The following is a 25,197-nucleotide window of genomic DNA, read 5'->3' as shown; positions in this document are numbered from 1 at the left end:
ACTCTGTAGGAATATAAGCCTATGGTCGTTGATCAACTAATTGCATGCAATCTCTGACTATGTATCTATCAATCCAATAAATCATTTGAACTCTCTTCTAGGCATTAAACCAAACACTTTGCATACTCTTTTCTTTTGTATTCCTTTTTTACATAATTGAGACATAAAAATGCCTCTAATATACAACAAAGTGTATAAATACATAGCATGAAAGAAATGGAAGGAAATAACATGTTAAAACCATTGAAATACAATACATATATTATCATGTGAGCACGAGGAAATGAATTCCACTTACAACCAATTAAAACCTTGAATCTAATCCCTTGGTTGAATTCCTACAACAATAAACCATATATTGTACCATTAATAACCCAATAATCACAATCCCATACCCATAAATCCATAAAACCAACACCAACAACAAACCCATGATTCCTCCCAACACCAAAAACCAAGAAATAACAACCCACAAGCTTACCTTAGATACTAGAACCAACAAGAACCTTGCTCTCACTCCAACAATCTAACCACAAGCTTGAATCAAAAAAATAAATGAAAATAAATGAAACCCTAGCTCACCCCTTGAGAGAAGGACCGAGAATGGAGGAGAAGAAATGAGAGAAATGAAGCCAACTCATGTATTTAATCACTTAAATCTCGAAAACACGCTTATACTATTCATCGACCGCGGGTGCGCTGCCATCTTCACCGCGGGTGCACTATGCCTTCGGCATCTCATCCAAAAATGACGACCGCGGGTGCGCTGCAAAACTTACCGCGGGTGCGGTGCTGCCTCTACCAATCCACCGCGGGTGCGGTGCTCAAATGACCGCGGGTGCGCTGAGCTTACAGGAAAACAACTGAAATTCTGAAGCATGAGGAGCACGGGTGCGGTCCCTTATAGACCGCGGGTGCGGTCTTGCTTCTGAACCAGTACCGCAGGTGCACTGAAAAATGGAGTGCGGGTGCACTCTCCTCTGTAGCCAACAATATATTCTATGCAATAAAAATCGAATCACAACACCACTTCCCCTCAAAATCCGGCAACACTCCCAACAAGAAAGTTGAACATCTATAACTTATCTAACCGCTACAATTGGCCTCATACAAATTGGCTCAACATACTAATTACCATGAATTAAATCGCAACAACGCTACAATACAACTGCACATCAACTAATAACAACAATACCATAAACCATACATCGCAACTCTTAACCTCTAAATCATACTTAAACTTAACCAAATAGTCAATAATCATACAAAATCTTAGACCGTACTGTTCACCAGGCTTGGCTATTACACATAATATAACTAATTGTCATAGTTTTGTACCGTCTTTAGGATCTCTCTAAAATCTCCAGAGAATTTATAAGTTCGCCACCTGTTATATTCATCTTTAGATCTACGACTTTGAGATTTGCAAAAGACTATGTAAGTCTTAAATATTTTTTAGATCAACCTTTTCTATAATTTTCATCAACTTAATTTCTTTTATGAGACAATTTTAATTATATTGATCATTTTTTTCCTCGTCCGTTTGTTAAAGGTTTTTGTATTACCTTGACATTCCTTCTTTGGTATTCAACACCAAAAGATGATAGTAACCTTCATTCCGAGATCTTTTTACTAGAACTTGGTTGTTGTTATAGAGTTTGAATTCTTTTTTGAATATCTTTTAATTTTCCAAGAATATTTTTTTGTTTTTCAAGGATTTCTTCAATTTTTTATGTGGTACATAATGTAACTAATTTTCATAATTTTTGTATTGTCTTTTGGATCAATCTAAAAATATCCAGAGAATTTAGAGGAATACAATTTCCAGGAACCTGTTACATTGAATCATAAGTTTATTTTAGGATTCTGATTTGTTACTATTTCCACCTGATATCTAACATGGATTAGTATTTCTTGTAAATATTTCGATGTATAGGAATAAATCATGTAAATATTTAATATTATATGTTTAAAATAATTTTACTTCAACTTTGATATAATTTATGGCCCAGTTATGACATGATAAATATTTTTGATCACTTTGTAAAAATTGGAGAGTTCAAACTAAAATTTAAGTCTTATAGAGTAAATCCTACTTGAAACTTGAATTGATGATTTTTTTTCCTAATTTACCATTTTTATATATTAATTAAATTATATATAATACGAATTAATACACATAAATTATTAAATTGATAAATAACTCGAATACATAAAATTCAATTAAATAGCACGATGCCTTTTATATTTGTAAATTTTACTTTGCATTATTATATATTAAATTAAACTATTTAACAATTATTTATAATCATAAAAAATAAAAATAAAATTAAAGTGTTGTACCAAATTTTGAACCTTGGACCATGTGCACCAAATTTGGGGCAAGCGAGGGAGATAGCACCCTCATGGAGCAACAACTCTTCACGTCGTTTTGGTACAGAGTTGGAAATGTTTTAAGGAATGTGAATAAAAAATTTAGTCATCATTATTAAGACAAAAACTTGTGTGAGACGGTCTTACGGGTCGTACTTGTGAGACGGATTTCTTATTTGGGTCACCCATGAAAAAGTATTACTTTTTATGCTAAGAGTATTACTTTTTATTGTGAATATGGATAGTGTTGACTCGTCTCACAGATTATGATCCGTGAGACGGTCTCACATAAGACCCACTCATTATTAATAGTGCATTTCGATACTTGCGTATATACTAATTTTTGAATTAAATAATTTTCGTGTAAAAATTATATCTTATGATAAAATTTAAAATTTTTAAAAATTAGTTTGTATAATAATTTTATGTTATGAGTAATATCATCATTTAAAAATTCAAATTTATAAATAAATATTTTTAGAAAAGTATTAGGATATGTTTGTTGACACCATATTTAGTTACTTTAAACGCTTCAAATTTAATCATATAGTAATCATAGATTATATACGATAAAACTAAATACTAATTTTTAGAATAATATTACTGTAGTAGTTAATACAAAAATGAATTTATTTGTAGGTTGTGGGAACCAACTAAAAAGAAATTTATGTAAGGATGATTTTGGCCATTAATTAAATAAAAATTAAAATTATATGTCATCAATCCTTTGAAAAATTGGTGATTTTCAAGTAAGATGCATGCTGTCAATTTCAAGATAGACATAATACAAGATTCTTCGTATAATAGCTTGAAAAACAAGATCAAGTAGTGAGAGGGCGCGGCAGTAGGAATATTCCCAGAAAAGCCCCTCTGACTTCCAAGTCATACTTCATTATACAAATTTATATGGAAAAATAAGTGGCCGACAAAAAATGAGCGAAAAACTAGTAAAGAAGTTACATTTTTTAAAAAAAGAAAACGAGTTTCATTTTATCTTTGAGTCGTCTCACATGAGTCGACCCGATTCACATAAGAGTTTTTGTATTTACTTGAAGTTACCTAGTTATTCATGGTAATAGATGATGTGGTTCTCCTATTTTTAGCATAGATATATCATAAACACCAATGTAGGATACTACTCATCAACATCTACAAGATAGAGATGTGGGATTTAGCTACCAAAGTTAGTTGATTTAACTACACAAGGGATCAACTAGCTTGTGTCTTCTTGCTCACTCATGATGAGGGTCAACACCCATAACCCCAAACTCAGTTGTCTTCTTTGAAACCTTATTGTTCTCTTACCATTTGTACATACACATAATAGACATTGGAACAAATCTTTAGTCACATTGTCAAAAACACAAATAGAATTTCCAAGAAATGTGGATCTTGGATAATCAATTATTTACTGGAGTTAAGTAATTTTATTTTAAAAAAACTACGTATTGTATTGAATTAAGAACTTTGAAGACAATTTTTTACTATTAAGCAAAAAAATTATTTAACTCATATCATTTTTTAACATCGAATTTTGGTGTTTTACAATATCAGCAATGTAGATACTCTATAGGTTACTCTCAAAGGCAAAAAATTGTGTGAGACGATCTCACTGGTCGTATTTTGTGAAAAAGATCTCATATTTAGGTCATCCATAAAAAAAATTACTTTTTATGCAAAAAAATATTACTTTTTATTGTGAATATCGATAAAATTGACCAGTCTCACAGATAAAGATTCGTGAGACCGTCTCACAAGAGACCTACTCGCGATCCATTTATATTTAATTGACTTGGAAATTAAAATAAAAGATTTGAAAATCCGTATATTATCAAAGTGTATATTTTTTTGTTGGCAAAAACTTGTGTGAGACGGTCTCACGGGCCGTATTTGTGAGACGGATCTCTTATTTGGGTCACCCATGAAAAATTATTACTTTTTATACTAAGAGTATTACTTTTTATTATGAATATGGGTAAGGTTGACCCATCTCACAGATTATGATCCGTGAGACGGTCTCACATGAGACCCACTCTTTTTTGTTTCAATTTCAACTTTCAAACATCAACTTAGTTATTGAAATCCTAGCATTTCAAATCCTCGTATAAATCCAAATCCTTTCATCAAAACATAACAAAAAAATTTTACTGAGTCGTTCTAAACTGACACACGTGATGACATTTTTCCTTTCAAGCGTAATATATAAAAGAGATTTAATTAAATTCAAGAATTTTGTAATTTATCATGCAAAATTTAAATTGAGAGTAACATAAAGTATACCTCATAATTTCCAAATTTTATTTTGGTTTCACCAAAAATACATAAATAAATACAATATTAAATTAATTGTTTTTTATGACATGAAAGCAATCACTATTATTCGACATATACCGGATAAAATATCAGAATAACCCAATAATATAAAATCATATTAGTCAAGTAAATCACATCGAACAAACCCGACTCGACGATATGTTGATAAAAAAATTGAACTTTCGTACATTTTTTAGAACAAGTATTAACTAATTATTGAATGCATGTGGTTTGGACAATCAGGTCCAACACAGGATCCCTTTCTATCATCATCATGCTGCCCATCTAACATGGACCACGCTCACATACAATTTAAACATGATGATATCCATATTTAATACTTCACACCGCAAAAATAATAATTTTGGAAGGCAAAAAATAGAATTACTAAAAGCGCATTTATGCAATCTAACCGTTTCACCACTCTTATTTAAATTCGGCTGAAAATTCCAGCTTCTTCACTCCCTCCGGTTCCTCTTACCCTCACTAATTACTTAATCGTGTTTCTGTTGCTGCGTTTTTAGTTCATTTGCTCAAAACTTCAGATTTCTCTGTTACCCACATTCATCAGCCATTTCCTGTAAAGAACCTGCAAATTCTTGAGAAATCTCTTCATCCTTTTTCCAAATCAACTACATCAATCCTGATTTAACTTCGTTTTTCATGCATTCAGATTCTAAATTGCATACAATTTTTTTTAAAAAAAAATATTCTGTTTTGTTCCATTAATCAGCCATTTGTTTCGAAATTCCTCAAAATTGTTTGTTTTATTAATCAGCCATTTGGTTCGAAACAATCTCGAGGAATTTCATTTTGCTTTCCAAATTTACAGGAAAATCAAGGAGTTTCCTGAATCAAAAATCTCTTCGTCTCACTAAAATTGCGTGTGAAATCAGAGCTGCTGGAGAGGGAGAAAAAAACTTAATTGAAATGAACGCGAATGCGATGAAAGTAGTTTCATTGATCTTACTGGCGACGATGACGTGCGCGCCGCGGAGCATTCACTGCGCCGATCGCCGTCTGGTTAGCATGACTTTGGTCCGTAACGCATCGTCTCTCGGCGCTTGTAAGTAGTTGATTCACCATTAATGGATTGGAGGCTACGAAGTTAATCCTTCCGATCGACGCTAGCTCTCACTCAATGAAAATTTTGACCCATAATCTTTTGTTGAATCTGTTTCTTGTTAGATTGCTTGGATGGGAGTTCACCGGCGTATCATCTGGACAGAGGAATCGGAGCCGGGAGAAGTAACTGGCTGCTCCAATTTGAGGTAATTTTTCAGTCTTTGGGGGTAAAAGGGGGAAAGATTCTGTGTGTGAACAAAACATACACGCAAAGACAATAGTTTTCACGTGTTTTTGTGTGGCTGTGGGGACGAACGGTGTTCCGTAAATAAAAACAATTTCGTCAAATATCCTATTTTTATTTATGAATGCATATTTAATTTGCAATAATCACAAACTCTACCTTATAATAATCTTGATTTCAGATTATTTAAGTAAATTACTCATCTTCATTGTATTTAAAAAAAAAAAATAGAACAATCGAGTGCCTCTTCACCTAGTGGCATAATCCTCTTTTTCTAAAAGAATGGATAGCAATTGGCATAAGTGTGTATAGTGAGAGTGTAGAATATCAAAATTTTGAGTAGGTCTCTTGTTAGACGGTCTCACGAATCTTTATCGGTGAGACGGGTCAATTCTATTGATATTCACAATAAAAAGTAATAATCTTAGCATAAAAAAGTAATACTCTTTCATGGATGACCCAAATAAGATATCCGTCTCACAAAATTCGACTTGTGAGATCGTCTCACATAAGTTTTTGCATTCTTTATGATATTAATGTCTCATAAAACGAACTAGAGATCAAATTAAGACCAAATTATAAGGAAAACAGTTTTCCAATATTCACTTGTTTCATATTATGTCCCAGTTTTTGATTTCTAATTAATTGAATGTTTATGAAAAATTATATGCGTGACAGACAGTTCAATTACAATAATAAAGATATTATGTCATTATCCCTGCCTTCATGTCTCAAATATTTTAAATAAAATTAAGTAAAAATTGTTTTTACTTTTAATACCCTTCTTTTTTTTTTTCGTGCACATTTTTATTATCATCAAAATTAGTTGTTTTATTATCCCCATGTGGTGTAGTGACATAAATCGTGTTTTACCAATCAAGAGAGAGTCGTGAGTAAATTCACGTTAAAACAAACTCCCTATGAATATATCAAAAAAGAAATAGCAATTTAGTCATCTAACTAGTCATGTTTATCTTTTTGGTCTTCTAATTTACAAAGTTGTGTTTTAATCTTGTAATTCTGTGTTTTGTTAGTTTTAGTCATAATTCACTATAGTGCTAATTTTACACCCGAACATACTGATGTGACATTGAAAAAATGCATTCCGACGAAATAAAATTAACAACCAACAAAATGTAAAGTTACATGATTAAAACACAATTTTGATAAGTTAGATAACCAAGAAATAAAACATGATGACTTATAGGATTAAATTGAAAATTTCTATTATAATATAAAAATAAAAATTTTGATTGTGTATTATCTTACTTAGATGTATGCTTAGAAATAAAGTGACTAATTTTTCCACTAATTATAGAAAACAACATTCGGTAAATATACGAATTTGGCACCGACAGATTGTGCCGTACCATACATTGGGCTGGGATGCTGAGTACTTTATTCAATTATGTCACTAGACTCGCAATAAATTAAGGTTTTGTTTTAATTAATGAAAAAATGTAAATTTAGTTCATAAATTTTGTCGCTTTGTATTTTCATATTTTATGTTATCAAATTTCAATTATAGTTAAAAATTTTATACTTAAATTTTTTTTTTCAACATGACACTAACTTGACGCTTCATGTGTAGGGTAGTGGGCATGGATCGGGTACCTAAAAAAACCAGAACGCCACCAAAAAATTTTCACTACCTAAAAAATTCCTCCATTGCATTAAAACAACAAAAAAACATGTGATTAACAGCGGGGTAATAAATTTAACCTGGTCAATACTCAATTGGGTACCATGTTTTTTGAAAAAAAAAATTTAAAAGGGTGTTTAATAATAAAAATTGGGGTACTAGATTTTTTTTTTAAAAAAATAAAAAATTCGGGTATCCAATTAGGAAAAAACCCGACACTAGCCCAAAATTATAAATTTGGGTTTGGGTGTAACCAAAACCGGACTTTTTAAAAATCTACGTGTCGTGATCTTGTAAAAATCAATCGAGTCAGGTATCGTATACACGAACCTGAATGCTCACCCCTACTCTTGTCCTCAATTAAAAGAACTAAAATTATCGAAAATGGGAAAATTGATGCAGTACTAAAAATCAATTTTGACCATTGAGGATAAAAAAGAAAGACAAATATGAATAATGAAAGTTGCAATTTTCTCATTAATTAATTAATTAATTATACAGGGTGGTGGTTGGTGCAATGACATCGAATCTTGCTTGGAGAGAGCCGGAACTAGGCGTGGATCCACTCGTTACATGAGTAAAGTCGAGGTCTTTTCTGGCATTTTGAGCAACAATGCCTCGTTAAACCCTGGTACACATGCATGCTTTATCATTTCAAACCCTGAGAATTCGAATTATTGGGTTGATTAATGTTGTCATATTTTAACAAGTATACTAAAATTGGGATTTTGGGAAGAGAATGTGCCAAGTTTTTGAGTGATCGATATTTTATTTTGTCTCTTAATGATTAAATATGATAGAAAAATGGTAAGGGTAATTTTAGGCATCTATTAAAATTACCAAATGTAGTTTTTCTAAGGGATTTACCCTTTATATAATATAATAAATATAAGCTAAATAGTTTAATTATATAATAAGGTGTCTAGGCATATTTCGAAATCTTAAAACTAATTTATAATTTTGATTCTAGTTCCAGGTTTTTTTTAAAAAAAATTAATTTGAAAAACAAGGTATATGATGAGGTTTTTGTAAAATTAATATTTTACAAATAAAGAATTTTTTTTAAAAAAATTGGTTGATTTACCCACTATTTAAAGTGATCTATTTTCGAAATTATTGAACTTTAGTTTCAAATCTCATTTTTTCATGTATTCATTCTTGTTTTACCAATAAGACATGTGCCTAAATTCAATTAATAATAATAAATAAAAAATGCAGTTGCACGTGATAGATTGGACGTGCAGCAACGTCTGTCATTGATAGTGGCGTTTTGCCTTAATTTTGTAAAATCTCACCATCTACTTTATTTTTGAATTTTTTTTATAATTAAATTTTCAAAAAACCCCTAGTTATACACAATTCGGGTTTTTTATATGAAAAATAATCCTTTTAAATATATTTATTGAGATAAGACATGGATTGGATTTCAATTTTTACCGTTTGACGCGGTTATTAAAGTGCTGGGTAATATCCAGCCAGACCGTATTTATTAACTAGAGGAAAGCAAAGAGATTAATACAACCGTAAGGTCTTCTGCTGCTGCTGTCGGATATTAAACTAAAGCTGCTTTGCTCTTTGTCTTCTTTCACTGAATTGCCAGAGATTTGTTTTCTTTGCTAATTAATTCTTGCAGCCATCCATGTTTCATCAACCTTCAATGTGACTCCGAAGCCATTGCCGTTGGTGGGGGCACCGACTCCCACTTGAAGAAAAGAGGGATCACGATAATAATAATTAAACAATTATGATATATTTTGGGTTCGATTTGAAGTGCTGAGTCTTCAAATCTTTACATTTGAGTAAATGGAGTCGGTGTTCCGGGTTCTGCACAGACATAAATAGGGTTAGAGGGCGCCGAAAAATTTTCCAGCGTGTCCCTCCGCTGCTTAAATAAGTCTGGTGAGTAAACTTAAGAGTGAAATATATTAGTGTTAAGTGAGCAAGATAACGTGAGTGAATAAAATCGTAGCCACTATCTTATATTTATAGATGTTGAGACGTTAGTTACCTTTTATGAGTAGAATTCTTGTAAACATAAAACTCTACTTGATATAAAAAACATCATGTGGTAGGACTCAACTACCATAACATCTAGGATTCTTGATGACGACCAGGACTCTTGCCTTATCTCGACGAGATTTGAACGAATATCGAATTTATCAGAGTTTCCCATTTATCGACGAAGATGTTTCCATATTCTCTAACTGCATTAGAGCTCCTACTCCCCGACCACATAAGTGGGCTCGAGCCTCTAGTAAATAATGTTGAGGAAATTGACTATATTAGATATTCATGAGCTCGGACTCTTGGGACATTTTACTATATGGTTGAGCTCGGTAGCCAGGCCCTTGATCAATAATGAGGCATGGGTCTTAAAAGGCTATGACCAATTTTGAGATGAGTTTGGATCCGTCCAGATGTATCAATTTTAGGGGTCATCAATAGTACCTCTTCTCTTTTAACTAAAAGAAGTATGAAGTTTAGATTAAAAATCTTGTTGGACTCCGAGCCATTATCTTTCTGTCTTATGTTTTTGTTGTGTGTTTCTTTGATCCTACGTGACATAACGAATGGTATAGATGTTGATCCGGGTGAATCATAAATGGACGGCTTAGATACTCTGACAGCTCGGCTCCCAAGGTGACCGTACATTTGCCCTAGAAAATCCGGACACTTGACTTCATGTTGATCGGACGGCTGAAATGAAACTCCCCAAGTATAAATAGAAGACTTTCATCCCTTATTTTCATCGTTGTTTTCTCTAAGTTGTTACTCTGTTGAAATTTAGAGAGCTTTCATGATGATCATACCTTACTCCTGACCACTTACCATCCAACCTCTCAGTAAGTTTATTCATTTTTATTATGTCTAAGTTTTAGAATGTCTTCCCTTGACGAGTCTGCTGTACAAGAGTTATAGGACTATTTAGATGGTTCTTTGTCTCAAGCAGATGAGCTCGGATCCTCTACAACCGAGCATGGCCCTTCTGAACCCTTAGAGGCAAATAGAGAGGAGAGTGGGGAGGAGAGTCCCGTCCCGAACCCTGTCTCCCTTAGACCCGAGCGTAAAAATAAAAAAGAATACGGCAATTGAAAGCCAATGAAGTCCGATTGAGGGAAGAAGACCGACATGGTATGAGGTATTGGTTTCCCACTTAGATCTTAACTTAGGACCATATATTAGAGAGGGGTCGAGAATGCCCAGTAAATATAAAATACGCATCCCTGGTCAGACAAACCGAACTCATTAATCCCCTGAGAGATTCCACAGTTTTTATATAGACCAAGTAGAAATGGGTCTTAGGTTTCTCGTGTCCAAAATTATCCAAACCAAGTGTAAATACTTTCAAACATGTCGTAAAAATCCTAACTCTTTTAGCCTTGAGAGTTTTATTTTCAATTTTCCAGGTTCCCATGAGTATTGGGAACCATCTTAAGTTTATTCAGATAAAGAAGACCGTCCCGGGTTGTTTCTACCTATCTATACACCCCGAGTATAAATTCTTCAAAATGAAAGCAAACTCTCATAAGGTGTGACACAATAGGTAATTTTGTGTTAAGTCCACCAAGCCAAAGGACTGTGACAAGGACTGGGTCCTCTGATCCTTATTTTGATTCTCTTTTTTTTTCCGCACACTTACCCTTTGTATGTAGATGATTGCATGACTAAGGTTGAAATGAAGGCGGAAATGACCAAGTCGAAGATTGAAATGAAGGCGGAAATGACCAAGTCGAAGAGGAAGAGGGCCGAGCCCTCTACTTATGATGATGTGGCCCAGCCCACCTCTCTAGCCTTCCAAGAAAATGTTCTTCAAGAAGAATGGATCAGGCTCTTGCCCACAATATTTGAGCCAGAAGTGTCCCCATCTGTCTGTTCCTTCCAAGGGCAAAGGAAAAATGTGTGAGGCTTCTTCCACGCCTAGCTTGTGATTCTAGACGGGGGCGGCCACCCCCTCAGCCCGGATAATTCCTCTTTGGCCAAAACCAGCGGGCCCGAGGCTTTGGGTTTGGTCCAAAATTTAGTCTCGTCCATGGGCATAGGGATCTTCCAATCAGCTCGGATTCCTTGGTTGAATAATCCATGGCCCGCATGTTAGAGTAGATGCCTTGCAAGCCAACGGTTGGCTAGGGAATTTATTGACTCAAGTGAAATAAACAATCTTTATTTTAATATAATTTAACTAATGGTTTCGTTATACTTTATCTGTATACCCATGCAATCAGCATAGATAAAGTCCTTGATTATGCTTTAATACAAATGAATCGTAATTCGATGTTGAAACTCAATTGTAAGCACTGCATATTCTAAATTCGTTCCCAGTCGATTCAGCTGCCTAAAACATGGATAAATGTCGCTTGAGCTCGAGACTAGCATCTGTGATGTGTACTGCGTTTCTTGGTAAGGGCATGGAGATGTCCAAACATGCAGTGGGTAGTCATATGATGATTATACCGAACAACCCTCCCTCGGACTTTCCAAGTGGTTATCATTCATCGAGAGGATAAGTCCGTGGTTATGATTGTACACCATTAGTGCTTACGAACCGGGACAACACTAAGGCTCTATATGCTAGGGCTGTGCTTTGACTCGTTTACCGGCTCCAGGAGAGTCATCAGGTGGCGAGGTTGGGTACAGTTGCGACACATATAGGAGCCAGTGCATTGTAGTCGGGGATTCACCGTTCACCTACGGGTGTGGATATCCTATGTGATCTAATGAAATAATAGTGCATGGAATCTCTGGCCAGAGTACGAGATGTACGTTGGAGAAGGAGTTCTCCAAATAGTACACGCGATGCCACTATTATAGTTATCACATAGTTATCGAATTAATATGCAACCCTCGATGAACCAATGGTTGCAGATTCGATCGGGATATATGAGATGAAGGGACCGTACTGTACGTTAATCATAATCGTCTGGTTCTTGCAGGCACTATCAGTGATACCTAGGGGATCATGGGGCGATGCTACTAGACGGTCTTACCATGATCCGATGGGTACAATCAGAAATGAGTTCTGACATTCTTGATCAAGGTGTTGATGAAAAGAATGTGGCTAACTAGGGTAAGCCCGAATAAAGGATTATGTCCTGAATCACAAAGAGTTGTGAACCCACGGCTAGCTGTATCCCTGAACCATTGAGGGTCACACAAGTACTGGATCGTTTGTTCCCGTTGAGAGAATAAATTCAAGGAGTTGAATTTATATCATGATATAGTAAATTCAAGGAGTTGAATTTATGATAATTAAATTTTGAGAAAATAAATTCAAGGAGTTGAATTTATGAGATAGTAAATTCAAGAAGTTGAATTTATGAAATTTGGAGAGGATAAATTCAAGGAGTTGAATTTATAAAATTTGAGGATTTAATTTATTAAACTCAAAAGTTGAGTTTATTAAATATTAAATCTTGGAGGTGATAAAATTCAAGGAGTTGAATTTACAATTTATATAATAAATTCAAATGTTGAATTTATAATGAATTTAATTTATTAAACTCAAAAGTTGAGTTTATTAAATATTAAATTAACATTTGTGGGAAGTATGTTTAATGGGCTTGTAAGAGTACAAATCCAACCTGCTAAATAATTAAAGTTCTTAATGAACTTTGATTAATTAATTAAACTAGTTGGACTAGCCAAATTAATTAATCAAACTCATTAATGTTAATTATTATTATTAGGTCATGGCTTAATTATAAAAGGTAATAATCAAGCCATAACCCTAGCCTCCAAAAAGACCACAATTTTTCGAAATTGTTTCGATAATTTGGAAAGAAAAAAAAGGATTTGGGATGCAAATATTATAGAATCTTTGATTGACTTAATTAACTAGATTAATTAAGTAAATTAATGATTAGATAGAATGATAAGCATTTTTTTATTCAAATATAAAAGATGAGGCATCCGAAGCTTTTTTCTTAAGCAAATCTTTCGGCTATTCCAATTGTTGAATTTCGAAGCTCTCAAAATATTCTCTCCCACATTCTCTCAAAAATTCGGCCACTCCAAGTTTGAGGTTGTGCCGGTTTTTTTGTGTTCCATCTCAACGAAAAATATCTTCTAGATTTCTAGTGCAATTTAGAAGAGGAATAAATATTCCAGTCATGGACCGGATTAGGAGATTTGAAGTACGTTTGTAGGGATTTACAACAAGAGCTATCTCCGCTAACCCCGGAATAGTTGGAGCGAAGTGATTTAATCACCAAAGGTATAACGATTCTAACATCCTATGTATGTTTTGTGAAAATCATACGAGCGCCCAAACAAAACATATTTTGATTGTCAAAATAATTAAAAAATTTAAAACTTCCGCTGCGTTTGGGCGTGTAGAAAACCCAGATCCAACACCGCGGCTTATGCAGGTTACAATTTAGCCTCAATTATTGTTTATGAAATGCGCTTTGTGATATTCTAACGCTACCTTGTATCTCCTTTTGTCAGACCATTGCTTGGGTAGGAGAATACACACTCTAAGCCCCAAAGACCCGAACCACAGCCTGGGCCAATACCAAGAGCATAGATGATATCTTCGCCTGGCACTGGGAGTTAACTTAGTGGATACGGGACCTCAAGTCGGAGCATGATGATGAACTTCGTACCCTTCGGTGTGACAAAGAGAGTGCTCAAGAAAGCTTTAAGAAGGTCGAGCTGAGGATTCAGTGCCTGATGGATGAGGCCAAGAAGCGTGACAAGGAGGCCGATGTCACTTGGGCTTGGAAAAAAGAGTTCACCCAATCATCGGATTTTGAGAGACTGCGCCGGGAGGGTGTTGGTTTTCTTTGAAGAGTGGTTTAAGGGTTGCTTGGCTCAATTCCAGGCTAATGGTTATTATGAGGCCGAGCACCCGGCCTTATTCCTGGATTCAAAGAAGCCTCGGAGGGTGTTGGTTTTCCGCAACGTACTCGTCCTCGTAGTAATATCATCATTATTTTTTTAAAAAAAACAAGAAACATAACAAAAGAAAAACTCAAATATTAACTTTGAATAAAAAAATATTATATTTAACATGACTCTATTTCAGACAAAAATTCGTTGGTGTGCCAATAGTTCAAATAAATGCTACCCTATAAGTCCTGCCATCTAATTGTATATATTACATTAAAGTACAAATTTTTTAACTCGTGCTATCTGTGGCCACTTTGTATGTAATCTTCTCTAGAATTGTATTAGCGAAGCTAAATGTTGTGGAATAAATTTATACAGTTAATTATTTTGTGTATTTTAGGAATGAATTATCTATCTTTAAGCTGTTTTCATTATATTATCCGTATTGTGCAGATTTTTACAACTGGAATCGTGTAAAGCTCAGATACTGTGATGGTGCCTCCTTTTCTGGTGATGCTAAATTCGATAATGGAGTGAGTCCATAGCCAGATTTATTTGCTTAAACTTGAAGCAACATTCCCTCTTATAAATATCATTATCGATCTAGGCGAACATTTGATGGCTTTGAGTTTGATCAATTCTGGTTGTTTTACTGAATGTTTGACCCTTTTCTTGCATAGGATGAAACTATACATTGATGAGTTGATCATACATTTTTAGCTTTAAAATTTGTATGTAGGTCATTCACTAAGTCTTCATCCGATTTATCAAATAGATTTCCAACCGTACTTTTGCAAGAAAAGAGCATGACATGTAATATCTCCCGAAGATTTATTCCTTTACTTTTGTTTGTTCAGTTAATTTATTTCATAAGATGCAATTTCACACATGTTGTGATCCAAAAGTTCTCACTGGACTCCAATTTCTCCTTCTAATATATTTGTGACTAAGCTTTGCTTACCTTTGACATGGAAACTTGCTTTGTGAAATGAACCCCAGACGTCATTGCTTTATTTCAGAGGGCAGAGAATTTGGGAATCAATAATTCTTGATCTTCTTCCCAAAGGCTTGGCCCAAGTTAAGAAGGTATCCTGTTTGATAGTTATTCGATTTTGTCCAATGTTGTACATTTTGAACGCTGTATAAACACCGATCTAGCTGCTTAGGTGTCTCGCACATTTTGACGCTTGATATGATGGGATTAATCTGATGCATGCCAATGAAAGTGGGAAAACAAAATATCAGCAGCTGAGTGTCTTGTGATTTATCTACTTCTATGTATCCGATGATGCACAATTGGATGTTATTATTGGACACAATAATATTTCATATCTGCATGTTTTGTTCCAATTCCGTGAATTCTGCATGTATTTTTGGAAGCATCTTAACAAGACCTCGAAAGGTCACATCAAGTTCATGTGGAAAAAATTCTGTAAAAAATGAGCTTTAGAGTTCGCCTGATTATATGTCCATCAGCATTTTCTTCATAGTACAATAATTGTAATATTTTCTTACGCCAGGCTTTGCTTTCTGGTTGCTCCGCTGGAGGTTTGGCATCATTTCTCCACTGTGACAACTTCACAAGTTATTTGCCAAAGAATGCGAGTGTAAAATGTTTGAGTGATGCTGGATTTTTCCTTGATGCGTAAGTTTCTTCTTCCTAAAACAATAATTTGGAATAGTATTCTGTAAGTTGACCATTCCATGTGTATCTATGTGGACTTTTGGAACCCCATGCAGAAGGGATGTTAGTCTGAATCACACAATGAGATATTTTTTCAAAGACCTTGTTTCTCTGCAGGTATGCCCAACATCTTTGAATTCTTGATATGAATGCTTGATAATTCAAGTGTACCCCTATCTTCAATTTAAGTGCGTTGACAAGAAAACAGCCGACCAGCTTGCAGTTCCTGTTATCGTCAATACGTCTTATTTCAATGTGGTCACTCTGTAACCTTGATTTCGATTCTCTTGACCGTAGAAGCTTATGCTGGATGTTAAATTGGGATTGCAACTAGCAATAGGATATCTCTAGCGAACTTGCATCTAGATTGCAATCATATTTGTACTAATCAGAGTTCAAATTACTTGACAGGGTGCCAGAAGAATTCTGGATAAAAATTGCACTACTTCACTTTATCCTGAACTTGTATGTTTTCCTTCCATTATTTCCCCAACCATCTGTAGGATAAGCAATGTCAGCATGTTATGAGTTTCCTCTCTAATTTGTTATTTTCCATACAGTGCTTCTTCCCACAGTACGCATTACCATACATTAGAACACCATTTTTCATTTTGAATTCAGCATATGATATATACCAGGTAAGAAATTTTTGTTAACCGTTGAAACTTTTATTTGATCCTAAGCTTCTTTCGAGACAGTAAATAAGACATAGATCTCTGTATTTTCAGTTTCATCATGGTTTGGTGCCTCCTGCAGCTGATCCTCTTGGGCATTGGTATCACTGCAAGTTTAATCCTGCTGCTTGCAATGCAGTCCAGATAGATACTCTACAAGGTTTTTATCTCTTTTTTTTTCCCTTGAAAATAGTGTGTCAAATGTTCCTCGGTTATTCTTCGCCAATGTTGACCACCCAAAAGCTCATTGTGGACCACACATGTAGTAAACGAAACAGATTTGCTTCTAGAACAAAAGATCTCCAAACTTGATATATGATTTCTGAAATTACAATTTGCCACTCAAAAAAATAAAAAGTTATAATATATGGTGTGGACTTCTTGGAAGTTGGTACTGCACTTCAAAATCATGCGTTCTGTCAGGTTTCAGGAAATATATGCTCGAAGCTTTGAAATATTTCTTTACCAACTCAACGAGAGGAGGGATGTTTATAAATTCTTGTTTTGCTCATTGCCAAAGTGAAAGCCAAGACACTTGGCTTTCACTGGACTCCCCCAGAGTGAACAATAAGGTACAGAAACTCATTTTTTGCTTCTGTCTTAGTTAGTTTGAATTAGCAACTTTTCCAATTTTTGTGTTAGTGTTGATGTTACTGGGACTACTTTTACTTTAATTTGGTTGAATCTTCGCCAACCTATATTATTCACCGACTTGAAGTAACATCATGGCAAAAGTATCCTAACCTGCTGCAAGTTAGGACTTCTATATGGTTAATGGTAAGGCTATCATGAGACACAATGATAAACATATTTAGTGGAGCATATACCTTAGAATATATAGGTCACTCGTGTATTTTATCTAGGATCCGGTCACATTATTTGTCAAACGTTGCATTTTGTGCGCACATGATATGTTTTTTCAGGTGTAGCATAGGTTGATACGTCTTAGGTGACAGTCAAGTCAGAACACATGTCTTATAGACGAAAGAAAATAACAAACTTCGGCTACAATTCGACTAGGTTCACGTACACCATCGTCAATGTTAGTAAACCACGACAAACATTAGTAGGACAGAAAAGAAAATTCTTTCTATTGATGTACAGTTTTCTCGCACCTAATGTGCAGTGGAAGTTATAAAATTTTGTTTCGACAGTTAAAAACTGACATTGGGCGTCGTATGTTTATTTAACATCCATAGGATCTTTTAGTTTTTATAACTGAGTGTATAATATGCTGGACTCCAATCAATCCGAGATTAGCGGAAATGGTCCTTCTACTATTTCTATTCGAACGAATCTCCGCCTCTTGATCATCAAATTAAGTCCAAAATCAGATACTGTTTTTCTTGTTTGGATTGCATTAGTAATCACAAACAAATTTGTGTTGTGACTGTTACACTCGAATTTCCAAAATCCGGAGTCAGTACAGCGTCGGAGGAACGCCTCCGACGTACAGGTGGAAGAAAATGCTTCCGAAATTTTATATAAAATTCCTTCAAGTGGTCGTGGCTTTTCTTGGTGGAAGCTTATTGATTCTTATTCAATTAGTAATTGAAGCTAATTAACTCAATAATCCAAAAATGGTTTACGTGAATTGATTTGCTTCTTCAATTCAATATGGCCGTGAGTTCTTTTCTCCTTAAATTGATGGTAGCGGCCGAGAGTTTGAGGTTATGGGAATTTTTGTGCTTGTTTTGTGTGCAAAAACTCTTGTACTTTCTGCCTTCATTATATATTTATAGAGTGTGATTCCTGATCTAATCAGAAATCTTTTTTCCATCAGGACTCCTTATCTTGGTCAGACCAAGACTCTCAGTTTTCATTAAAAAATTCTCATATGGTTATTATATCATATATTTATCAACTTCTGATAATGTATGATATATTAATATTATATATAAACATATTTTATATCTCTATATAAAATGTATATATAAACATTAATATATTTACACATGCACATTTAATACATGCATAAACATTTTAATTAAATTAATTAAATAATCATTATTTAATTTATATAATTAACCGATTAGTTAATTAATTCTAAACTCCTCTAATACATTTCATGAGAATTTGTACATATTAGTAGTCACCACTACTAGTACCGTCATTTAATCAATAAATTCTAAATTAATCAAATAAATGATTATGAACTCATTATAACCTCGATCGACGAACTAACAGAGCCCATGTGTCTAGGATACAATTCTTGTTCATATGATTAAATTTGAAAATTTCGAATATCAAAATTTTCACTTACCATATTAGACAAGCTACCAGTTTAGTGAACACTTCTTCACCAAAACAAACTGTTCTACTCTCCTTCTTTATTTATCTATTAAGTTAACTTCAATTTCTTCCATCCAATGGAATCGGCTTATAAACTCATTTATAAGCATTTTGTTAATTTCCATCAAACTATAGTCGCCAAATTCAATTCCTTGAACTTGGACTTTCTCAAAATGAACACAAAATCCGATACTTGTGTGACCCTCAATAGTTTAGAGACACAGTTAGCCGTGAGTTCACATCTCCATTTGATTCCAAATAACATTTATTTTTATTCGGGCTTACCCTAATTAACCCAATTTTTTTCATCAACTACTTGATCAAGAATGTCAGAACTCATTTCTGATTGCATCCATCGGTTCATCGTAAGAGCGTCTAGTAGCATCGCCTTATGATCTCCTAGGTATAATTGATATTGCCCGCAAGAACATTAAGTTATGGTTAGCGTACAGTATGGTCCCTTCAAATCATATATCCCGCTTGGATATACAACTATTAATATATCGAGAGTTGCATATTAATTCGATAACGATGAGATTTATCTTTGACGACTAATAGTGACATGGTATGTGTAACTAGGAAAACACCTTTCCTAAAATACATTTCTTGTTCTGGCCAGAGACTCCTGACACTATTAACTCATCAAATCACATAGGAGATCTTCACCCGGAGGCAAACGGTGAATCCCTGACTACAATGCATTTGCTTCTACGTATTTCGAAACTACACCCAATCCCACCACCTGATGATCCTCAATGAAGTCGGTAAAAGGATCAAAGTGCATGCTAGTACGTAGAGTGAAACATCTACTGTTTTAAATACCGCTAGAATTTTTTTTAAGAAACTCTCGAAAATTACTTTTATGCATGCATGCAACACTGTTGAAAAATACGTCTTTTACAAATAATCGTAATCAAATGACAAATAAAATATTGTAGTTTAAAAATTTGCCAACTCGGCCATCAATCAGGGGTGTAAGACTAAAACGAGTAAAAAAATCCTGAAATCATCAACATATCATAAAAAACGTATAAACTGATCATGTCTACTCAAAACTCATAAAAAAACGTGATGTGCAGAAGATATGGTCCTCGGGTCATGTGCGCATTACACAGTCCCGCCTACTCAGAATTCGGCACCTTCAGCCTCCTCATCGAAAAAAATCCTGAAATCATCAACATAGCATAACAAATGTATAAACTAATCATGTCTACTCAAAACTCATAAAAAAACGTGATGTGCAGAAGATATGGTCATCGGGTCATGTGCACACACCCAGCCCTGCCTACTCAGAATTCGGCACCTCAAGCCTCCTCATTGACATACTTACCTGCATCATTCACACCTAGCGAGTCTAAAGACTCAACACACCTGTATCATTAATAACGAGTACAAATACATAAACATGCAACAGTGAAAAGTACCATAATAAAAATACAGTTCATTATCTTTAAAGCGTAACGTAAATATAATAAAGCATATGTGTCAAAACATATCTCAACATAACATCATATACGTGTTCAGTTCTTTTAATTGAATTATGTTCATTAGTTGTGACTTTCGTATCATCGTTTCAGTCGATGGATCCATCTACGTGTAACCGTGGTACCCGACGACGGGGACATCAGCGACAACATTACCTGTCCATTGAGCCTTGGCCTTACATATCATCTTGCTATCGTATTAGTCACAACCAAATCTCATCCTTCAAAACATGTCATCATATTCATCACTTAATAAAATCATGCATATACGTAAATTTTCTTAAAATCAAGCATGCAACATATTTTCATATTTACGTAATAAGGTCATATTCATGATATCATAAACCTTTAAAAACATGTAAAATCATGTTTAGGGTGATGCCAAGATTTCTAACTCGACCAGGTGCAAAATGATCTTTTTGCCCCTGGAAACCCAAAATGACCGTTTTACCATTGGACCACAAAATTTCGACCCGAAATCTACCAAACTCCTTAAAACATCTCAAAACATATTATAAGCGTTTCTTAGACGTAAACTCGTGCCCGATTCAAAACTTACACGATTCGTTTTAAAACTTGGACCGGGTCCCTGTTTTAACCCGAATCAACCCGAAACATAACCAAATCTCTCCATGCTTCAACCATGCTTCAACCATACCCTACCAGCCCTTAAACCACCTAGACCAGCCCACTTAAGACCTTCGAACAACACCTGAAAGTTGCTGGATTTTTCCGCACTAAATCGAGCCGAACCCTAGTGCACTAAACCCTCGAATTCTCGACCCTAAACCAAACCAACGGGGACCAGACCTGAACCAACTCTTCCTAGCCAACCTCTGGACCCTCCTGGACCACACCATGGACTGGTTCAGCCCTCCTTGGCTGAGCATACCCTCACAACTTGAGAAAACGTGAAAAACATGCACACATTTTCCCAGCTTGAGCGAGTTTACGATAAAAATCATATCTCCCTCGTTTCTTATCAGAAAATTACGAATTTGCTATCGAATCAAAGATAACACAGAGTATTACAAATCATATGTCGAACACATTTCCAGAAAACCAACCTATAAGTCACAGAATTCAAAATAACAGAGGGTGACGGGTTTTGTGACACAGAAATTTCACAGCTTGTGTGGTTTTACTATAAATATCATATCTCCCTCGTTTCTTATCAAAAAATTACGAATTTGCTATCGAATCGAAGATAACACAGAGCGCTATAAAATCATATGTTGAACGCAATACCAGAAAACCAACCAATAAGTCGCAGAATTCGAAATAACAGAAGGTAACAGGTTTTTGACACTGAAATTTCACAGCTTGTGTGGTTTTACTATAAAAATCATCTCTCCCTCAATAAGACCGATCGGCCCTCACCAAAACGTGACTCCAGCCCCTTGACACCTTAACTCCTAACGTATACTGTAACGCCCCAGATTCGACGAATGTCCTCACTGTACCAAGACGAGTCTTTCCAGCGTGCTTATGTCCTCACGCACACGCACCCTGGGAAACTTCCCAGGAGGTCACCCATCCCAAAATTGCCCCAAGTCAAGCACGCTTCACTTTGGAGTTCTTATGTGATGAACTACCGAAAACAAGATGCACCTTCGTGATATGAGTAGTACCAATAAAATATTTTAAGCCCTCTTCAACTGTACAGTCCATTACATTGAACAGTCTCGGAATCCCTCTCCTTCCGGTGTAAGAACGGTTCATTCATGTTCCCTCCACCTAGAATCCTGTCAGGAGCCGCTCATTGTCCGTGCCACCTCATGGCACTGGCGATCACCCCCCGCCCTCTTCGGCCCCGAGCCTCACATACCCACCAGCTTCTGCTTGGTTCGTCCCCGAACCACACCGTACTCGGAGAGGTCGGCTCTGATACCAACTGTAACGCCCCAGATTCGACGACTGTCCTCACTGTACCAAGACGAGTCTTTCCAGCGTGCTTATGTCCTCACTCACACGCACCCTGGGAAACTTCCCAGGAGGTCACCCATCCCAAAATTGCCCCAAGTCAAGCACGCTTAACTTTGGAGTTCTTATGTGATGAGCTACCGAAAAGAAGATGCACCTTCATGATATGAGTAGTACCAATCAAATCTTTTAAGCCCTCTTCAACTGTACAGTCCATTACATTGAACAGTCTCGGAATCCCTCTCCTTCCGGTGTAAGAACGGTTCATTCATGTTCCCTCCACCTAGAATCCTGCCAGGAGCCGCTCATTGTCCGTGCCACCTCATGGCACCGACGATCACCCCCCGCCCTCTTCGGCCCCGGGCCTCACATACCCACAAGCTTCCGCTTGGTTCGTCCCCGAACCACACCGTACTCGGAGAGGTCGGCTCTGATACCAACTGTAATGCCCCAGATTCGACGACTGTCCTCACTGTACCAAGACGAGTCTTTCCAGCGTGCTTATGTCCTCACTCACACGCACCCTAGGAAACTTCCCAGGAGGTCACCCATCCCAAAATTGCCCCAAGTCAAGCACGCTTAACTTTGGAGTTCTTATGTGATGAGCTACCGAAAAGAAGATGCACCTTCGTGATATGAGTAGTACCAATCAAATCTTTTAAGCCCTCTTCAACTGTACAATCCATTACATTGAACAGTCTCGGAATCCCTCTCCTTCCGGTGTAAGAACGGTTCATTCATGTTCCCTCCACCTAGAAGCCTGCAAGGAGCCGCTCATTGTCCGTGCCACCTCATGGCACCGACGATCACCCCCAACCCTTTTCGGCCCTGGGCCTCACATATACAGCCCCCTAACACCTCGAACTGGCAGCCCCTTACATAAGAAGTCAAGAAACCGTGAATTGCATCGAAGTGTAGATGTATTTCATGTCAAAACTATGCAAAATGATATCATATAATAGATCAAAATATCTATTATACATAAATACACAAACCAGCATATTATGATGTGAATGATTAGGAAAATGAGATTTTGGGCATGCCTTTGAATTTATACGCTCGAAAACTCGAAGATATGCGCGTAGGACGTGAACCGGAGAAACGGGGAAGAAGTTTTTTCTTGAAAATATAAGGGGCCGTGACTTTGCTGCTGAAAGAAGGAGAGGAGATGTTGTTTTCACGTGAGAATGCCTGATGGGAAATAGAAGTGGGCGACCAATGATTAAAGATGGTAATTAAGTTGCTAATGGGCCTTAAACAAAAGTTTAAATGGATTAAAAGGGTTTTGAGCCCATTAATCAATAAAATAAACCCATCAAGTCCAAACACACTCCTGAAAAATATTTCGTTTAGGTGCCTTTTTAAAAATATTGCTCGAACTCTCAAAAAGTCATCTGGTTCGCTAAAACTTGTGTACAGTTAAAAATACGACCCGACGAGTAAAAATACCCACCAAGGCCCAATTTTTGAAATTTTCTCTTAAATCATATTGATTAATTAAAATTAATTATTCAATAAAAATATTTTTCCTAATTATCCCCAGTCTCCGTTACTCGTTCAAACACGAAATGCAATTTAAAACCCTAATACCTGAAACTTTAACAAACCAAGAATTAAAACTACATGTTTATGAAATAAACATGCATTTAATGTATTAAAACAATTTAATAAAATAAAATAAATGCCCTTACCAATAAAACATGACGTTTACATCACAGATGCTAGTCTCAATTTCAAGCCATCTTTATCATTTTTTAGGCGGCTGATACGATTAAGAACCTGTTTAGAATATACAGTACGTTTCCTAATGAGTTTCATGCTCTTACGTTGAAAGACAGACCTCGTGTACCTATATTCAAAGACTTTATCTATGCAGGTTGTATGAGTATACAGGTAAAGCATAATGCTATAATTGGATAAAAGTATAAAATATTATTAAAATAAAAATCGTTTACATTAGAGTCAATAAAAGCCCAAACCAGAAGTTGGTTCGCTAGACACCTACTCATAAAACTTTCAAAAGTCACTTTTAAGTTTTCTAAGTGAGCTCAACTAACAAAACATATATTACAAGTGAGCTCAACTAACAAGACATATTTTAGAGTTACATATATTTCAATTTTAAGTAGAACTCCTTGTTCCTTGTTGAGTGAGACTCGGAACAACGTTCGATTACGTGATTACTTCCCATTGTCGACGCTCAAAATCATGGCTAAGCATCCTTTTATCTTGAACTTGTATTCGTAGCATTTTGTCATTCCTTCGTGAATACATATTCTGGACTATTTTACAGACCATTGCAGAAGCTGTGGGTGATTGGTACTTCAGTAGAAACGTAAGCAAGACGATTGACTGTGCCTATCCTTGTGATAAAACTTGTCATAACCTTATTGGTTGACATATAAATTCAGGTATTGTCACAAAAATCCCACTTTCAAAAGTCACTTTTAAGTTTTCTAAGTGAGCTCAACTAACAAAACATATATTACAAGTGAGCTCAACTAACAAGACATATTTTAGAGTTACATATATTTCAATTTTAAGTAGAACTCCTTGTTCCTTGTTGAGTGAGACTCGGAACAACGTTCGATTACGTGATTACTTCCCATTGTCGACGCTCAAAATCATGGCTAAGCATCCTTTTATCTTGAACTTGTATTCGTAGCATTTTGTCA

At 35.5% G+C, this 25,197-nt stretch overlaps 1 protein-coding gene across 3 annotated transcripts; it reads left to right on the top strand.

Annotated features, from left to right (window-relative positions):
• The first annotated feature begins 5,268 nt into the window (after nt 1-5,268).
• LOC140815967 (pectin acetylesterase 9) lies at nt 5,269-24,933 on the top strand. 3 transcript variants are annotated; one of them, XR_012114486.1, is made up of 12 exons: nt 5,269-5,752; nt 5,875-5,957; nt 8,139-8,268; nt 14,919-14,998; nt 15,465-15,551; nt 15,986-16,110; nt 16,206-16,266; nt 16,561-16,614; nt 16,710-16,787; nt 16,878-16,983; nt 17,254-17,395; nt 24,816-24,933. XR_012114486.1 is itself a non-coding variant. In XM_073175028.1 (12 exons), the coding sequence occupies exons 1-12, from the start codon at nt 5,617-5,619 to the stop codon at nt 24,918-24,920; spliced, it is 1,194 nt and encodes a 397-aa protein (XP_073031129.1). In that variant the 5' UTR covers nt 5,269-5,616; the 3' UTR covers nt 24,921-24,933. The 3 variants fall into 3 exon arrangements, 2 of the variants coding, with proteins under 2 accessions (XP_073031129.1, XP_073031130.1); XM_073175028.1 differs by having other exon boundaries at nt 17,247-17,395; XM_073175029.1 differs by lacking the exon at nt 15,465-15,551 and having other exon boundaries at nt 17,247-17,395.
• The last annotated feature ends 264 nt before the right edge of the window (nt 24,934-25,197 follow it).

Source organism: Primulina eburnea, chromosome 16, assembly GCF_022965805.1.
Source record: "Primulina eburnea isolate SZY01 chromosome 16, ASM2296580v1, whole genome shotgun sequence".
Classification (NCBI taxonomy): Eukaryota; Viridiplantae; Streptophyta; class Magnoliopsida; order Lamiales; family Gesneriaceae; genus Primulina; species Primulina eburnea.
Note: the sequence above shows the minus strand (reverse complement) of the source record. Positions and strands in the feature narration are given on the sequence as shown.

Excerpts from the sequence above, each read along its gene's own strand:
- LOC140815967 (XM_073175028.1), top strand. The coding sequence starts at position 5,617 with ATGAACGCGAATGCGATGAAAGTAGTTTCATTGATCTTACTGGCGACG. Across the intron at positions 5,753-5,874 it reads CGCATCGTCTCTCGGCGCTT|ATTGCTTGGATGGGAGTTCA; the intron begins GTAAGTAGTTGA and ends GTTTCTTGTTAG. Across the intron at positions 16,788-16,877 it reads CAGCATATGATATATACCAG|TTTCATCATGGTTTGGTGCC; the intron begins GTAAGAAATTTT and ends CTGTATTTTCAG.